At 42.3% G+C, this 20,248-nt stretch overlaps 1 protein-coding gene across 1 annotated transcript in view; it reads left to right on the top strand.

Moving 5' to 3' along the window:
• The window catches only part of LOC145419206 (uncharacterized), a 289,310-nt gene extending 272,767 nt beyond the window's left edge, over positions 1 to 16,543 (top strand). Inside the window, exon 11 of the mRNA XM_080287441.1 lies at positions 15,560 to 16,543. Coding sequence (XP_080143567.1) covers positions 15,560 to 16,104 — 545 coding nt within the window. The 3' untranslated portion in view covers positions 16,105 to 16,543. The remainder of the gene's footprint in view (positions 1 to 15,559) is intronic.
• Positions 16,544 to 20,248: the final 3,705 nt, after the last annotated feature.

The raw sequence follows: 20,248 nt of genomic DNA on the forward strand, positions 1-20,248 counted from the left end.
AGTACAATATGAAACATTCTGGGTACTTACAGCAAGTCCCTGGCCATCTCGATGAATAACCCGCCTGCTCTCGGACTCTGACAGTAAGGAGGAGTTCCTGAAGCACTTGCAGTACACTGTTCATGAAGTCTTGCACTGAACTTAGTCATTTGCACTCAGAATTCCATTCTCTTAACACTGTGCACTCTTGCCTTACTTGCGCTTCATTGTACCTTAATGAAATAAGTGTTGCACTTTGCACTTAAAGTCTTTCCACTCTTAAAACCATTTTCTAAACATAACACACCCTAGTTAATTTACGTTACATTGAAAGTCAATTAAATCTTTGTCATTTCACTCAGAACTCAAATTCCTTAACACTATGCACTGTTTTTTTTTCACTGCACAACACTGTAAATTCCCGTGTTGTCTAGCAGAGAAGTTCCACTGTCAGAGTCTGAGAGTAGCTCATGCAGGTGACCTAGGGGTGCATTGCTGGGTCGTGGTGATGGCGTACCCACTGCAGACGACTCTGAAGAGAGGTGCAAACTCACGTCGAGTGGTGACTCCACCGTGCCTGATGTGCTGGGCTGTGGCTCGGAGCATGAGGGCTTGTCTTAGGGAGGCAATGGAGTGGAGCCAGGGCTGGGCACAACAGGGGTCACGGGCCTGAAAAAGCTGTCAATGGTTGATTGACGCAAGGAACAACGATTTTGACGATTAATGATGTGCTGCCTGAAAGCATGCACTTCCTCCACAAGTCCCAAGGGCCCCATCTCCCTGTCGCAGTCCGGGTGCTCCAGGTAGTCCAGAACGAACTCTAGGTGTTCCCGGAGTGCGCTCAGCTTGGGGATGGCTGGAGTAGAGTCACGCTGAGAGGAGTCCGCATCATCTTGGCCGTCCTTGTTGGAATCTTCAGGCTAGGTACTGACACCTGCAACTGAAGATGCGATCTCGATATCAGACAATGTCTGATACTCAGGATTGCCCTCATCGTCATCCAACCACTCATACACTTCGTCCAAATCAACATTGTCCCCATGCGCATGTAGACGTGCATGGAATTCATCCATGTCAAAACCTAGGAAGCAGATGAGGCCAACCATTTTCTAGAGTCTTGACAGGGATTTCCTTCCATGCACTGGTCCAGTTGTAGATGGCAGACTTGATGTTGTAGCGGCGAAGGTTTTCCAAAGTCCGCTGGCCTTGCATGTCCCGTCCCTCTCTGCACTCGTCCTCGTCCTCAAGAACAACCATCACCTCGTCCAGGAACTCCCGTCGGTACAGCCTCTTCGTTGCCACGATCACTCCTTGGTCCATTGGTTGGATGAGAGCAGTAGTATTAGGTGGCAGAAACATGCACCTAATGCGGCCATTCTTAGCCACCAACTCCTTGTTGCACGGGTGGGCAGGTGCATTGTTGAGGAGAAGGAGGGCCTTTACCTGGTCGCGTGGGATTCCCAATTTGTCCGTCTGGTAATGGATGGCCTCCTTGGCTAAATGGTGGAGGAACCAGTCTTTGAAGATGTGGCTGTGAATCATGCCTTCAAGGAATGGTACGATAGGAAGGACATCCATCACCCCACGAAGACACTGAGGCTGCTTTGCACGGCCAACAATAACGGGCTTGAACCGGTGCATGACGTTAGCATTAGCACAACACAAAGCAGATATCCGTTCCTTGGAGAGCTTGCGGCCAGGTACACGCTTCTCCGTCTCCTCGGCTAGAGTGTTCGTAGGCAAAGAGCGATAGAATAAGCCAGTTTCGTCAGCGTTGTAGACTTGACCGAGAGTGTGGCCCTCCCTGTCGATCAAGCGCTTCACCTTGTGCCGAAACTCGTCTACTCCATCCTCGTTGGCGTCCAAAGCTTCGCCGTGAGACTTACGGTTGGTAAGGCCATGTCGTAACTTGAACGCGGAGCCGACCTTCGGATGCCTTGAAGTCTAGGGCGTCGTGAAGCCTTGCGAACTTCTCAGCAGCAGCCTTCAGCTCTGTGCCACGCACTATCACACCAGCAGCACGTTGCTGTCGATACCAAATCAACGTGGAGCGGTCGACTTCTGCATACTTGGGAGTATACATCACTTTCCTCTATGTTTTTTTGCTGTTTGACGAGAAGTCAGCCGTGTACTGCATAAGTTTGTCGCGGGATCTCTTGATATCAAACAAAATAGATCGGTCCAGGTTGAATTCACGAAGGATGCGTAAGGAAGACCATCCCGTATCCACCTTGTCCAATATCTCCCTCTTCTTCTCCAGAGTCAGAACCACTCTCTTCCTCTTCTCAGGCGGCAGGGCCATCATCACACACACGAAGGAGAGGCACGAGAGCAGCAGGAGAGCCTGCAACAGGTAAGGCACCAGCACAAAAGCGAGCACGTGGGCGGCCATGACGATGAGCGTGCACACACAACAAGAGATGGGCGGTAAGTGGGGAGGATGCAGGGGCGATCTAGTGGACATCGGCGGAACAACGGACCAAAACACAGCTGGCCTGCGCCGCGCATGCCAACTTCAAATTACGAGCGGGAAAAAGTAGGATTTTTTTCGATTTTTTTGCGGTTTTTGGCCCATTTTGGGAATATTGGATCCCGGGACGAAAATGTCTGATTGTTGGGGATGTCCAGAAATTGCGCATCCGAATATTACGGGGATTACTGTATATATAAGTAATCCCTCCAATATCCGACATAATAGGGCCACAGGCAGGTCCGGATAGTGGTCCTGTCCAGATATTGGGCCCCAGCTTATGGACTTGTACTTATGGACCCTAACTCAGAGAAACACCTATTCAACTCCCTCTGGAGATGCATAGCACCAATAAGGGACATAAAAGACTGAAATAAATGCAAAAGAACCATAAAATGAGGTTTTAGAGGTGAGTTTATACAATATTAAACATTCTGGGTACTTACAAGTCCCTGGCTCCTGGACTGGATTGAACCGCCAGTTTGCAGTCCACAGTTAATCCTCTGCACTCTAAATTCTAATTTCTTAACACTGCACAACACTGTAAATTCCTGTGTGTTCTAGTGGCGAGGTATTGCAGTTTATTCACAAAAAAGAAACGCCTGTGGCTTGCACTGCTATGAGCATCTGCTCTCGATCGGAGTTAAGCTGTGACTGTTGATGATGGCGGGGTAACAGAGTTGCCAGATCGCAACGGCTACATTACCAATCTCCTCAACTTTCATTACCAAATTTACCTTTTCATTACCAAATTCATAAAGCTAGCATTTATTCTGCACTAATTATATGTACAAGTGTAAATACATGTTATCACTCTCCTTATAATTAACACCATGTTGATTATTTTCACGCTACGTAGGGTAGCAGATTAATCAGAGAAAGCAAACAATCCACCATCTCCATCCTGTGTATCCTTATACATGTGAAAAATCCATTTGGTAATGCATTATTTTGAATCATTACCAAATGAATTTTTCATTACCAAATTGGCCCACACTTGGTAATGAAAAATACCAAATGGCAACCCTGACAGGGGAGGGGGGAGGGGGGAGGAAGGAAGGGGTGAAGTACTGTACTGTATTATACATTCAACTACAAAAGTCATATGGTATAATATATAATACTGTACACTGATAATCATGTATTTTAATTACATTACTGTGGTGTACATAGCTGAAGTGGTCAGGCAGTCCGGACTGCTTCTGGTTTTATCATACTTTTTCCTATATACAGTATGACCTCACTACAATGGACTGCACTAGACCGGAATTCGCTTTTTTCAGAGTCAAGGAGCTGACCGGAATTATTTCTTTTATATTGGGAAAACCCTGAAAAAGCTAGAAGCAGTTTGGACTCCCAACCTCAGGCCGGGGTGGCCATATTATCTGCGTGTGTGTGTTCGTTCGTCGGTTGGTGGTGGGCTGGCGGCATCACTATTGTTCCTCCACGCTCTGGCCTCAGTCTGAGCTGCATCATTTCCCTGGAAGTCCCTGATATACTGGTTGAGGATGACAAGTGATAAGTGAAATATTCAAAGTGAATGTCTTTAGTAAGATCATAAATAATAGGTGCATAAAGTGTACAGTACAGTATTTGAAAAGTGTTTAAATATGAGTTATACCAATACAGTGTATAGTCCTTTTAAATGCTGAAAAATTAGAAAAGGGGTCTGCATTATTGTAATATTAATATTACTCTAATAAATGTTCAAGACACCAAGCATTAATCACTCGGTGAGCAGTTTGTGTGTTCATGCGTCGGTTGATGGCGAGCTGGTGGCATTCCTATTGTTTCCCTGTGCCCTGCATCAGTCAACCCACATCATTTCCCCCCACATCGATTACCCGGAAATCCCTGATATACTGCTCGAGGGTGGCAAGTGAGTGATAAGTGAAATATACTGTAACGACAAAGTGAACATTTGTAGTTTGTAAGATCGTACAAAATGAGGTGTATAAAGTGTACAGTGCAGTATTTGAAAAATGCTTAAAATTAAGTACACCACATGGCACACATGAGAGAAGCTGCACCTCCAATACCCTTTCCATGATTCAGCTCCCACCAGTGAAGACGATCAGGAGGATGATTCACTGTTCCTTAATGATGATCCTGAAGATAATGGGTAATGATTATGAAGGATTTGCTCAGAAGGATCCTTCACCAGGTACTGAATGATGATAAACACTCAGTCAGGTGGGGTGGTAGAGTACGGTGAGCCAAGTGAGTCGGAATTGTTATGTAAGAAAATATACATTTTTGTATTACTAATGATTTCATTTTGTCCAGGCCTTGCTTAAATTTTACTGTGTTATGCAATAATTTATTTAAAATGACATTCAGGAAAAGTTACGAGGCAAATGGGATATTGCCTCGAGTTAGAAAGGAACTGGTGGGGGTGAAGCAGGATGGTGGTCATGATGCTTTTTATGGATGAAAATATCTTCTTTTGTGTGTCACATATGGCCATTATGAAGTCAAAACTTTGCTAAAATTATACTGTGTTATGCAATAAATTATTTTTAGTGGCATTTTAGAAAAACTAAGAGGCAAAAGGGATATTGCCATGAGTTAAAAATAACTGATGGGATGAAGCAGGATGTTGGCTATGACACTTTTCATGTATGAAAAATCTTCCTGTTTGTGTTACATTTGGCTTTATCAAGTCTAAACCTTACTAAAATTATACTGTGTTGTGCAATAAATTATTTATTAAGGCATTTGAGAAAAGTTAAGAGGCAAATGGGATATTGCCCTGAGTTTGAAGGAACTGGTGGGGAGAAGAAGGATTGTGGCTATAACGACATGTCACTTTTTTCAGAGTTTCGCTTTTTTTTGGGAATGGCATGGGGCCCAATTAGGCTGTTCTAGTGAGGTTTTACACTATAAGAATTTAGTCCGGTAGTTCCTCAATTTTGATAAAAGCAAATTCTGGTCAGTTGAAGTGCATTATATCAAGGTTTTACCATGTGTGTGTGTGTATATATATATATATATATATATATATATATATATATATATATATATACACACACACTCAAACCTCAGTTTAAGGGATTTCGGATTTAAGGGACTCCATATTCTACCTGACAAACAGACAAGACCATTAAAAAATGATAAGTAATGTCCAGGTTATAAACATTAACCCCTAAAGTACGCAATTTGCTCAGCAGGTCTGTCCCTCCAGCTGCAAAACAGGGTCGATTTTCGACTTTCAACAAGGTAAAAATTTTTCTTCCACATTTCAGGAGAGTGAATTTACACATCTGAAAATGTATGTTTCAGCCAGAATGACCAAATAGTTATCGCACAATCACCCATCAAAGATGCAAACAAGTTACCGATCCCCCATGGGCAAAAATAGAAAATGTACAGAAAATGCATTATTTACGGTAAATAATTATATATACATAACTAAATGTCAATGTGTAGGACAAGCTGTCATGTGTGGCATATGCCCATAGGAACAAAACAAGCCAGGCAAAAAAGTGGAGGTGGAGTGTGTATGGCTGGAGGGGAGAGGAGGATGGAGGGATAGGGGAGGAGGGAGAGGGGAGAAGGGTTGCTATGCACACACTCTGCTATAGGGGATATGTTGGGGTATTGTTGGTTGGGAGGGGACAATGTGGAGATGACACAGTGGAGCTGAGGGAGGTAAAGTGATGGTGGTGGTGGGGTTCCTTCTCCCCCACCTGAATGAGGAGGGATAGGAGGTAAAGTGACGGTGGTGGGGTGGGGGGATTCCTTCTCCCCCACCTTAGGGGGCCAGTCACGTCATACCACCCCAGACACTCTAGCTCTCATTAATCTGATCCCATATACGTCACCAAAGGGGTGGGGTTACCCTCCCCCAGTTTCTTTTGTCTGTAGTGATCATGTAGGATAGGCTGGACTGTCATATTACACAAAAGCACGATTGTGCGGCATCGGTCTTGAGGGGTCAATATGTTTCTTCATACAGTACCCGTAAAATAACTTTCATAATCATATAATTAAGTAAGGTAAGTGAAACAATCACTGCATTTCATAATAAGACTGTCTATATATGTGGTAAAACAATGGACATTTTCAAGTAAGAGATAAATTGATTCCTCATTTAGTCCCTTAAATCGAGGTTTGAGTGTGTGTGTGTATATATATATATATATATATATATATATATATATACACACACACACACACACATACATACATACACAATAATCCCTCATTTATTCGGACATAATAGAGCCAAAGGCATGTCGAGGTAGTGGCAACATCCGGATAATGAACACAGTTCCCCTACCATACCTAGACCCAACTTAAACCCTACCTCTAACCTGTACCTAACCTATTTGTACAGTACCTGTGCTTAATTTGGCAGTGTTTTCTGGTCATTCAGACATACTTAGATATCAAAACACACATAGGAATATGCAAAGTAATGCTAAACACCAAGAAAACCGTGCAGAAAAACCAGTGAAAACCACCCTACCTATATACTACTGTATGTACAGTACCCCTCCTTATTTTGGAAGTTTTTTTCCAGTCATTCTGCCATATTTTGACATCAGAACATACATAGGATTATCCAAAATAATTTCCAGCACCAAGAAAACCATGCAGAAAAAAAAAAAAAAAACATTGGAAACGAAAAAAAACACCCTACCTTTACACTACTGTATGTACAGTACCCCTCCTAATTTTGGCACTGTTTTCAGGTCAGTCTGCCATATCTGGACACCAAAACACACATAGGAATATCCAGAATAATGCTAAACACCAAGAGAATCATGAAAAAAAAAAAAAAAAACATTTGAAACCAAAAAACATCATGCTTATACACTGTTGTATGTTCAGTCTCCCTCCTAATTTTGGTACTGTTTTTGGGTCATTCTGCCATATTTTGACATCAAAACACACATAGGAATATCCATAATAATGCTAAACACCAAGAAAAACCATGCAAAAAAATTGAAAAAACAAAAAAACAAAAACACCCTACCTACACTGTACACTACTGTATGCACAGTACCCCTCCTAATTTTGGCACTGTTTTCCAGTCATTCTGCCAGTAATCCCTCCAAGATCTGACGTAATAGAGCCTAAGCAACGTCCGGGACTTGATGTTGTCTGGGACTTGGGTAAAATGCCTCTGGAGAGGTACTTATAGACCCCAACCTAACCCAACTTTGAAAGCCACCTAAATAACCCCCTACCAGACATGCACAGCACCTATTTAAGATCCTATTCACACAAATATGGGACAGAAACCATAAAATAAATGAAAAAGAACCAGAGAATGAGAGATTAGAAGTGAGTAAGGAAAATATTTAGCAGTGTACGGGTTGCTTACGACACATCCGTGGCCGTCGCGAAGATAATCTGCCTCCTCTATGACTCCGAGAGTGGTGAACGTGCACTTGAAGCACGTACAGTAATCCAGTATTGCTCTGCAATTATTCCTCTGCACTGTGAATTATAATTGTTTAACACTGCACATTCAGTTCTTACTTGCTCCTTGCTAGTTGCAACACGCCAGTGCTGCACTCTGCACTTAATCCTTTGCACACTGACTTCATATTTCTTAACACTGCACAACACCGTAAATTCCCATGTGGTCTAATGGCGAGGTATTGTAGTTTTTTCACAAAACTGAGCACATGGACAGCCATGGTGATGAGCGTGCAGTCACGACAGTAGATAGGCTGGAAATGGGGAGGATGCAGGGGCACTCTAGTGGACGTCACCGGAACTACGCGCCAAAACACAGCTGTTAACCACCGTGCAACAAATTCAGAGTAGGGATGAACATAGATTGGCTTTTTTTTTTCCTTTACATTTTGACATTTTTTGGACCCAAGCCCAAAATGTCTGACACTTAGGGTGTCCAGGTCCAGGGGTGCACCCAGGGGGGGGGGACCCCAGGCCCTGGTCCTCCCCTTAGCTCTCCGGGTCCTTTAAAATTTTATATATATTTATTTCGGTAACAGCAAAACATGAAAAATTGGCAAGTACAAACAAAGAATAACACATGAGCCAGCAGCTCTCTGATTCTAAACCTGCATATGACCTCCCAGTAATTATCGGATTACCTTACCTCACCTCACTACGGGCCCCCTCCCTTAGAAAATTCCTGGATGCACCCCTGTCCAGGTCTTAAAGGGATTACTGTATTTAGACATCAGAACACACATAGGATTATCCATATTAATCCTAAACATCAAGAAAACACTGCATAAACAAGAAAAATCCACAAAAAAACTGAAGTCGGTTTGAAAATCAGTTATCTGTGAGGAGTGATTGCTCCTGGGGCTCATAAAAAACTCCACAGACAAATTTGTCACCGGAAGTTGGTTATATTGGTATAATTGGTATACCATCATCTTCGTTGGTGTGTATACTATGAGATAATCTAATAAGAATACATAAAACTGATAAGTAAAAGTTTAGAAATGCAGTGAGAATAAAGTGTTGAGGAGTAAAACTTACCTTAACTTCCCACCATCCTGGTGCAAAATTTTGCCAGCACCTTCCAGGAGTTAAGAACATGTCTAGCTGCAGAATTTCATGAGCTTTCTTATGGATTGTGCGGCATTTTGATATGACCTATAGTAGTCGAATAAATCTCAGAAAACTTTAAAAACTCAAGAGTCTTCACCATGGAGGAGGGCAGGGGCTGAGGGAGTGACGGTGGAGCCGGGAGGATATGGAGAAGGGATGGAAAAAGGGGTGAAGAAGTCAGGCTGTGGGCAGGATTCTGCCCCCCTCTGTCACGAGGCGGATGGGCATTTTACTGTACACAGGCTCCTGGCTTACAGTCTGTTAGACTCTGAGTGTCCATGCAAAAACACAACTCACGTTGACCAGGGGACTTTGGATGTTCGGTAGAGAGGCGGACAGCCGCTGTCACTGATCATGTATTCATGGCATGCTGTCTGTGTTACAGTCTCGGTGGCAGTGAGGAAAGACTTAGCTTGGTGGCTGTGCGGCTTTGAATATTGGGTGGGGATTTGTTCGGACGTTTTGACACTGCTTGTGAGTTACAGTCGTATTACTCGGGTGCTGGAGGTTCGTTGGGAGTGATTGGAAGAGCGTGCAACTTTGACCGTTCAGTACAGGGACGGACGGATATTTTAGCTCTGGCTGTGGGCTAAAGCCTGCTTCCCACTCATGGCTCGAGCCCAGCAGCCATGATATTGAATGTTTGAACCTGTTGGTTGGCCGGCCAAAGTTGTCTGGGACTTTTACATATATATAATAGGAAGTAAATTTGTATGATGGTTGAATAAAACCAAAGTCCAGCGTCTGGATAATGAACATGTCCGGATAAGTGAAGGACTGCTATACGGTAAAACCTCAATAAGTCGACCCCGCAGAATGTGTAATTTCTGGTCAGTCGAACTCTGACATAGGTGTGACTTAGTGTTTATTCAGTGGGTGAAGTTTTAGTTTCTTATATTCCAAGTGCTGCATTTTAGTTTATTATATTCCAAGTGTTCCATTTTAGTTTTATTGTAAAGTGAAGCAAATAAGTTTAGAACTTTACGAAATTAAGTGACTGTTACACCTCTCTATCTGTGCAACCTCCCATCCTAGTCTAGCCTGTGAAATGCACCGAATTGTTTTTATTGTTTATTTTTAACTTTATAAATTCTTTAGTGTAGTGTTAATAAACAGATACGGGAAACCCTCAATATAACGAATTAATTGGGGGAAGGGGTAGGTCGCTATATCCGATAATTTGCTATATCTGAGGGTCATTATTATCTGAGGGATTTCCGAACCTAGATTGCCATATCCGTGGAGTCGTTTGGTCCTTCATGCGCAACCACAACCTAAACTTACTCTATGAAGTTTTACATGGAGAATTCAGTGATTTATGTAGTTATACATGTAAATACCATCCTGTAAGAAGTTGTACATATAAATACAATACAGTACTTATAATAAGAATGCAATATAATGTAGTACTGTTACACTACACTTACCCTGCCAGGAAACGATGCTGTAGTCACCATAGGAAAAGGAGGGATGCAGGGGGGGAATTCTGAAGAGGTTAGAGGCTAGCAGCATACAGTACACTTGTACACCAGAGCACACCACACTGTACACACAAGAAATTTTTGTACTGTATTACTTGGGCACTATACTTAATTTAACACTTAATAATACTAACTGAACATCACAGAACAATATTTACACTTAACCGCAGTACTGTATACACCATATATACACTTTACATGATAGTATTCACTTATTCATCATCTGATGCAGCAAATTTTAATTCTGGTGGCTCTGGTGTCACGTGTCAATGAGGATGGTGTGCTGGTGCCAGAAGCCAAACTGAGGAGGCTCACAGAGGACATTGAAGTAACAGACACACTCTAGGTCTCTGACACTGTATGCTTTTTTTTTTCCCAGGAAGCGTGATGACAGGCTTGAAGAAGTCCGAAATTTTCTGCTGGACTTGTCTGGTCTGGTTTCTCCTCATCAAGTCCAGCCTAAGCCATCTGAGAAGCTCACAGTTTTCCCCCAGAAATCCACCAATGTTGTCTGCGACAGCCAAGAGTGTGTCTGCTGCATCGATGGCACCAGACAGGGATGGCCGATGTGTCCTCTCCTTTTCCTCCTCCGTAAGCGGTTCAGGTGTGGTCAATTCCTGGTCTGTTTCCTCCTCTGTCTCGTGGTGGTATCCAGGCAGACCACCATCCTTGTCCAGCCACTCCTCCTCCTCTTCTGCAGGGATGGAGCCTTGGCCAGTTGCAGTCGACATCTCTGCTGCCTTTGGTGGCTCAAACCCCTCAAAATCAGGCTTCTGGGTTGGAGTCTTGAGGGTTTTGAGGAGCTTGCACCATGCATTGCAAAGAGTAGTCACTGGCACCTTCTTCCAAGCCTCTGCCCAGTTCAGTATGGTGTCCTCGATATTGTATTTCTTGAAATTGTGCAGTGTCTTCTTCCCCCTGGTGTCCACATACCCCTCCTCCATCCCATCCTCAGTCACCACTAATCACTGGTCCAGGTAAATAATTGGATAGTGCCTCTTGGCACTTTCAATCACCCCCTGGTCCATTGGCTGAAGTAAAGCAATCGTGTTGGGTGGTAGAAATAGCGCCTTTATTTTTCCATCCTTGGAACACAATTTTGCAGTCGAAGGGTGGGCTAGGGCGTTGTCAAGGAAGAACATGGTCTTTACATCTTCCTTTGTGCTGCCAAACAGGGGGGTCAAACCTTTGATCCAGTCATTGATAATATTCTGGGTAAACCAGGCAGAAGGGTTGCTGTGGTAATCTGTAGGAAGCTTGTCCCTAATATCTTTGAGAGCCCTTGGCGTCCAACTCTTACCCACAATGATTGGTTTCATGTGGTGGGTCCCATCGGGGTTAGCATACACCAACACCGATATGCTATCCTTTGCACTCTTCCTTCCTGGAGTGCTGCTTATAGTCTTGGAGGCCTGGATATTTTTGGGGAGTGTAGGTGGTAGGTGGTGGCGACCATCATCCACTCACTTAATGTAATGCTGCCTTCTTCTTCCTCAGCCATTATCATTCTTTTTCTGTGCCAGCCCTCCTCTCTTCCTATTTCTGCCATCTTTCCTGTCACTTCTTATTGCTTTTCTTTCCTTTACAGGTGGGTTTACATTGAGTGACAAGTCAAATGGTTTCCTGTAAGCCAAGAAACCATTTACAGTGCTGAGTGGTAAGCATATAACCAAACCATACGTGCTCCCTACGTGTCATCAAGTGGGTTGATGGAGGATTAGTGCCCTTCCTCATAAAACAAATAAAGCCAAATGGCCAGCCCTTAGGAGATTAGCATCTGACAATAGATAGATAGATAGACTTCCAAAAAGGACTAGTTTTGTCAGCATTGTAGATTTGGAAGTTGTGGAGGCCCTTCTTCTTCAGCTCATGAAACTGGTTTATGAAGGGGTCCACTGCTTCGGCGTCAGTGCTTAGAAGCTCGCCCGTGATAACCTTATTCACAATGCCTTTACACTGCCTAAAGCGTCACAGCCAGCCATCACTGCACTTGAAATTGTCGTGGCCTGAGTGACGAGCAAGCTTCTGCGCCGCATGTTGAATAATAACACCTCAAACTGGAACATCCTTCGCTCTCTCCTGCATGTGCCACTTATACACTGCCTCATCGAGATTTTCCATTGGAAGACATTGCTTGCGGCAGAGTTCCTTCCCTTTCTTGCCGGCCTCCACTACTTTCATGGCCTCCTTCACCTTGATGAGGTCATAAATTGTTGTTTTCTTCAGGTCGTATTTATTCATCAGTTGACTTCGTGTTGCCCTGTCCTCATACTTCTGAATAATTTTATATTTCTCAGACAGGGAGAGAATCTTCCTCTTCCCCTTGCTTGAGGATGAAGGGCTAGGTTATTTGGAAGCCATTCATGCTGTAGGTAGGTACAGTAGTGTAGGTAGGTGACACATGGTAGGAGAGGTAACGCAAGTGAGAGAGGTCGTTATAACCAGCAGAAGTTTGCTCTGGAAGTGGTGGGTTGCTATATCTGAAGTTCACAATAAAAGGGTTCGCTATATTGAGCGTTTACTGTAATCACATTTAACATGCGACCATTGGGGAGGGTAATATATGTGCAGTACAGTATATATGAGGCGTCTAGAGCCAAAGGGGCATCCCCACCAATATACTGGTTTTGAGTTATGTAGGGGAGACAACAGGCTTAACCCTCTTCTTAGTGACAGCACTGGTTGCCATACAAGATTCGGCCTTCTGGACAGTGGTAGAGGGGCTCAAAGTCACGTGGGTTTGTCCATGCTGCCGGGCGAACAAATCAGAGCAGGCAGGCATCTAAGCCACACAGCCCAAACCAATCAGCATTCTCACTCTCTGCCACTCCCCCAGAGCAGCCAATGAGCAAGCGTGTGGCTCGCCCGGTGTGCCAGTGAGGATTCCCTCCCATGTTCACTGAGGTGTATAATTATTACGTATTGGATATTTACCCCATTTATCGTGGATTATTGGTGACAAGATGAGCTGTTGTTATTGTGGTTGAAGGGGGAGTGACAAGATGAGTTCATCACATAGTTACAGTGAGGAGGTGGTGCCTATAACCTCTCGTAAGTATCAGAAGTGTGTGGAGAAGTGGAAAAAGGTAGAAAGGAAGAGGAAAAGAGAGTGGTGAGGGGAGACAGCGGGAGGGGGCGTGGCACCGAGGAGGCAGAGTTGGATGTCGATCTCCTAGATGACGACCCCACCATTTAACCCCCCCACTACCCCTTCTCAATTTACCTAAGCACTACGCTACTTTTTTTTTTTTTAATGTTATTATTTCAATCTATTATGGTAGAGGAAAAATAATAACTGCATTGATTTCAGTTTTAGTTGTCAAAAACGTGAAATTACAGTAATAATTATTCGTTTATTAATATTAAGTGAACTGGAATCTTCAGTTAATAAAGTTTTGTACATTAATACATTCGTTGATATTTTTTCTGCTATGTTTTTAAATCCCTACAATATGTTATTAAGTCCACTTATAAATTGGGGCTTTGGTTTACTGCCTATTTTGTGGTTACGGTTATTGTTGTTTTGTTTTTTTGGCTTTACATGTAGAGCATAGGCGCTGATGATCATTTTGATGTATAAAAGGTTTGTTTATTGCCTTCTGGTTATGACGTTGCCATAAACACAACTTTAAAGCGTCATAACTCAAAAGTACATTTTGGCGCCGATGCCCCTTTGGTTCTAGACGCCTCATATGTATATATATATATATATATATATATATTTTTTTTTTAAATTATTTCCGGTTAGTTGAAAAATTTGTTAAGTCGAACTACCCTAGAGACCCACATAGTTTGACTTGTGAAGGGTTTACTGAAATAAAAAAAATCGTAAGTTGCAGGTACTGTACGGTCACAAGAGTCCCATTGAAAATGATGGAAAATAGGCAAATTATACAAAGAAACTAATATTGTTTGGCTAATATCCATACATAAATAACCCATAACAGATATAATTACATCCCATTGCATAAAACAGGTTGAGGGTAATAGCTTGTAAGTCAGTAACACAATGGCATGGTGTTTGGCTTGCTTGATTTGGGTGGGAAGTGACAGTCAGATGAGGAACCAGTAGGGCAGAGGGAGGTGGAGTGGGTGTGGGAGGTGGATGAGGGGTGGAGGGGCCCTAGGTAGGGAGGGAATATGCCTGTTACACACTCCCAGAATGGTATAGAGGGCCCTGGGAGGTGGAGGGACCCTAGGTAGGGAGGGAATATGCCTATTACATCCCCCCAGAATGGTATCCCCCCAGAGGGGGTATCGGAGAGATTTGGGTGGGAGGAGGATCCAGTGTGGCAGAGGGAGGTGGAGAGATGGCCAAATGAGGGGGACCCTCTCACCATATCTAGGGGGACCAGTCATGCCAGATGCCACCAGATATTGTTGTTCCCATTTGCTAGCTTCCATATACATCATCAGAGAGGCATGGCAACATCTCCCTAGTTTTTTGTTACTTCTATTAAATTGATGTGGATCAGACTGAACATGCCTTGTCTAAAACACATCGATTGATGATGAATGGACTTTAGTGGTTAATCTACAGTGCTGGGAGATGATGTAACTGATACTGCCATCGTTATACTGAAACTAGGTATAAGTTTTACATCATCGTTGTAGAGCGTATAGAGCACTTAACCATCTCATACTGGGATGTGACTGTATGGTATTCAACGAATATGCAGAATACTATAAGGAGATGTGATAATGGTACTGAAACATGTGTAAGAGTTGTTGGATATTTGAGTGACCAATACAGCTTCAGTGCTTGTGTGAGACAGGGATGTGTGATGTCCTCATAGTTGTTCAGTATACACAGGTGCCTCAACAGTCCTGGCAATGTAGTTCTGGGACCTCTACATGAAAGTAACCGCAAATGTTACAATATTAAGACACATGCAGTGGTAAGTGGATATGAGATTCTGGCCTTTTGAATCAGTTGGCATGCAGTTTATGGGTCTGCTAGGTCAGCAGACTGGGGTTTACAACAACAACAACAGTGCTTGTGGACAAATCCACTTCAAACTGGTGTTTCCTTATCTGTGGTTGTGATGAAGAAGAATACTTTGTTGAGGAAATATTCTTGCAGTTTCAGAAGGTAAGACTGAAGACTTCGAGAGTGGTGGGGAAGAGAAGGGCGAAGCAGAGTCTGAGGTGGGTGATGATGATGATCAGTCTGTGAGATCTGCGACACCTGCCCAGAGTCCTACAGTTGCTGTTACCACTACGACCACCACCTCCTCATTACCACTCAATGAGGATGCCAGCACCACCCTTAGTCTTGATGAGTCAACCATAAATGAATTAGTGGCTGGTAACATCCCAATAGACTCTATAATATCATCATCATTTAATCAGCAGGAGTTGAATACAATATCACAGGCTCTCTCAAACATTGTTCAAGAAAGTAACATTAATCTTGCAGTGTTCGACCTTAGCTCAACCAACTCCTTCTCAGAGACTGGGGGATCTGGCCCAGTGGGAGATGTAAGTGATAACTCACTGATGTCTCAAGCCAGTGATGGGGTAGGACAAGGAGACTTCAGTGAATCAGGGCGTCCAGTATCTGAATGTAAAGCTAATTTATTAACCCAACGGTCTGGAATTGTTGGAGATTCTACTCTTTCTCCTTTGAAATAGGTTCATGCTGGGTAGTATTTTGATTTGACAACCATGGCTTAGGATGCAATGTGCAGGTTGACTTAGGATGTGAAAATTCAGCAAAATTTGGTTGTCGTAGTTGAATTTTTATTTACGTAAACTTTTGTACTAAATATCAGTTTCATTGCAATATTTCCTGTAGTATTTTATGTAAGTTTTCAGAAAACCTAAGTGCTGTTGTATGAATCAAAGTTTGGTGTGGTAGTGGTGAAGACCATTAAATTGCTGTGCATTTACTCACCTCAGTCATATTTTGTAACTGGAGAAAGAAAGTCTTTGTAGTGTTCATCAGTAGTGAGGGGAGGAAATGTGCAGGAAGTATTTTTCACATTTGGATCAGGTTTTATGGCGTTCTAAGAAAAGCATTGATGTATGTCAGTGTAAAGACTTGTTTGGCATATTTATTGATAAATTTAGCATGCAAAATCTCAGTATTTGTTAATAAGTTATTCCACTGTTTATACAAAGAAATAAACCTATTTTCTCTAGCATTTGTGGCTTGTAAAAAATTATCCTTGGACACTTCTATTGTAAAGACTTGGTCACCACAAATATAATATTGTAGGAACAGATCCAGTTAACTGTTAAAAAGTACCAAATTTTGATGCACTTCTGTTAAACCCACTGGAAATCATATGCAATCTGGCAGTGAATATAACCAAGGAGTCCAGCAGCTGAATGTGTGTGTGTGTGTGTGTGTGTGTGTGTGTGTGTGTGTGTGTGTGTGTGTGTGTGTGTGTGTGTGCTCTAGCTTCAGATACAACAGCCATCAGTGTTAGCTTCCATGGTAAATAAAGGTTATTGATAACCTTGGAGATAAGGGTCTTAGAGTACTGTACCTGTGTGTGCTTGCATGAAGTAGATATTTTTTACAAGTATTGTTAGGGTTATCAATTGTGGTTCAGTATTTTGTATGTATCAGGTTTGACTATTCAGGAGAGTTCCTTACCTACTGATGAGTTCCCCAGTGGCTAATAGAAGTGGTAGACCATGTTAGAATATGAGTACGAATGTTCTCAGAAATAAGCATCAATTTCTCACATCATTACGTAGTTGTCTTGATATATCTGTGCAAGGAAAAAAAAAGGTATTTTGGTATGGACATGTAGGATACTGTTTGAAAGTAGATATACAAATAGGGCTCTGCGAGAGAGGAGAAATTTCTGATATTTAAGGAGAGTAGACAGAGTAGCTGGAAGTGGAACAGGTATGTATTCAGTACATAATCTGATAGCAACCCATCCAAAAATATTGGAGAATAAATGTTGCTGTAAAGTATTGAGTAATGTTATTAATTTGCTAGTACACTATAACACTTACCGGTATATACTGGTAGCTTGTCCTGCAGTGTGCTTTGTGTTTCCTTATTTCAATCAATGAAGTCTTGTTCAGAATCAAATAAGATGAAAATTGAAACTATCTATCTATCTATAGCCCGACGCCCTAATCCTGCAAAGGGTGGCCGCAGACAAAACGCCTCCAAGTTGCTCTGTCACCCACCATTTGACTACACTCCCCCCAGCTCACCCCCCCTCCCTCATATACCTCTCTACTCCATCCCTCCACCTCATCCTCGGTCTACCCCTTCCTCTCCCTCCCTCCAATTGAAACTACAGGTAGATATTACATTTAATATAATTATTTCCCCCATTTCCTTCAGCCTTGGTGCCATGTAGCCATATTATGGCTTGGTGCTAGTTCTTCATTATTCATTCCTTCTTTTCTGTAGACCAAGAAGATTGGCAATAACCTTCAAGCCACTGCAAAGATGTCACCAATGTTGTTGGTTGTAGTTTATGCACCTCAAAAGTTGTTTCACGTTGTCTTAAGCGTCCTTTATATGAACTGCATGGCCAACTGGAACGTACGGCAAAACTCTACTTTTGTGCAGCAAAACGGCTTTAAGACTCATCTTTAATGAAGCAATGAAAAGTCCCCACTCATCTGAATAATGAATGATGTTGAGTGTTGCCATCGGACCATTGATGTTGTTGCAGTAAATGGCTTGGATTTCCTTTTTTTGTTTAACCACTGGTGAAATTTTGTTGCACAGGTGTTGCAGCATGTATGTGCAGCCCAGCTCTTGTCTTGATCTCTAGTTTTTCAGCCAAAATATAGGTGGTAGGCTTCTTAACCACTGCACTTTTGTGATGCAAATGTCACTTCATCACAAACATAGCACAGACTATCTGGTGTGTTCACACAGGTATGAGGCATCACTGCTCACTTTGGCTAAACAGGAATATGTCTCTTTGCAGAATCAAATAGTAATACTTTATACAAATGAGAATAGCACCTTATGATTTGCAGGGTTTATGTAAGGCAAAATGTTGTGATGTAACCTAAGTAATGATTGCATCACCAGTGACATCTCAGAATGATATGATGCAATGATTGATGCATTGACAATTTCTGGTTGCTTCATGCATTATTTTGGCAAAACAATCAAAACTGTCCACACTGAGTAAAATATTTATTTAGCTGTACATTCAGTCAAATATCTGTCCGTGTTTGGATAATTTCTGGTTTGAAATAAGAATCAAGTTCAAATTATCCTATGCTATTCAGAAGTCAATGGTTGTAGATACTGGGCAAGGAGACAATCCTAAAAGCTAGAGCCAATCAGTCATTTTAAGCATCAGGGTAGTAAATTTTAACTACTTTTGTCTCAGAAACATTTTGGCTGTAGACCAGTGTTACCACTGAATTATGGAGTACTCTTAGGTTTGTTAGGAGGAAATTTGGATTTGTGTGGAATACTGTCCTTACAGATGGCCTGATCTGACAGGACTAGGGAGATTCAGAAGGGATGTGCTTTTCTATAGCCCTCTTTAGTACATTGCTTTTCATGTAGAGAGTTTTCACTTAACTCGTAACCTGTGGATTAGCCCTCTTTAATACTGTACATTGCATTTCATGTAGGGAGCTTTCACTTAGTCCTTAACCCATGGATTGAGCAATTACCTTTTTTTATCCCATGGGCCCAGTGGTGCAAAAAAAAAAAAAAAAATTTTTTTTTTTTTTTTTTTTTTTTTTTTTTTTTTTTTAATGATAAGCCTGAAGATAAACATCCAGGGCACCATCTGGTGAAAAAGAAAAAAGAAAAAATCTCTCTCTCTCCATCTTTGCATAGCACCATGCGTAAGTTTGCTTAGGGGAGTGGCGAAAAATGAATTTTTTTTTTTTTAATAGTTTTTGTTTATTGTAAACTTGAAGATAAACATCCAGGGCATCATCTGGTGAAAAAGAAGAAATCTGTCTCTCTCTCAGTCTTTACGTAGCACCATGTGTAAGTTTGTGTAGGGGTGGAGTAGTTAGTGGTGATGCACAGCCATGGAAGGTTAGCACAGCCTGAGCTGTGGCTCACAACGCAACGCTACCCAGCCTGAGCTGTGGCTCGCAATCCACGGGTTAAATCCACACCATGTGGTTTACATGCTCTTCCCCTATGTTTACCATTTATTCGTCATCATCTTCATCATCATCATCATCATCATCATCATTTCCCACCCAAAGGTGGAGTGAGGATACATCCAATGAGTCAGAAAGAACTTGATAGAATGAGACACCAACAAAACTTTGCCCAACTGAACGAGCCACATTCTCACTTGCTCACCATTCAAGCCCCCAGAATCCTAACTCCACCTGATAGGTCAAAACTTATTTCACATGTAGCTGCAGACTCACCTGTCCAACAGAGTCAATCCGACAACTGTCAAATTAAAAAGGGGTTGGTTATATATGATGGCTCTACTGTCATTCCATTCAGTTTTGCCTGGCTCATTAAACAGTAAGGGTGGCCTACTTTATTAGGTTTCAGACACATTATGGGTTTCAGTATCGCTAATGTTTGCAGCAAAACGGCAAAAAATTAGAATGCTTTAACTTGCCACTGCAGCAAGATGATGAAGGCTTAAGTGGCATTTTGGGTGATAATTTTTACACAAAAAACCACAGGTTTGATTGTACCTCTTCTGTTAAGAAAGGAAATGAGAGAGATAAGTGATAACCATAAAATTGCCAGTTGTTTAAAGGTTAAGGCATTCTAGTTTATTCACAAACCTTGTAGTGCAGCCCCTGGATAAAGCAATATCTGGATGTGTATACTATAGTTTAGTTAACT

The sequence above is a fragment of the Coenobita brevimanus genome, chromosome 14, assembly GCF_032717465.1.
Source record: "Coenobita brevimanus isolate Jiangsu-jjx chromosome 14, ASM3271746v2, whole genome shotgun sequence".
Taxonomy (NCBI): Eukaryota; Metazoa; Arthropoda; class Malacostraca; order Decapoda; family Coenobitidae; genus Coenobita; species Coenobita brevimanus.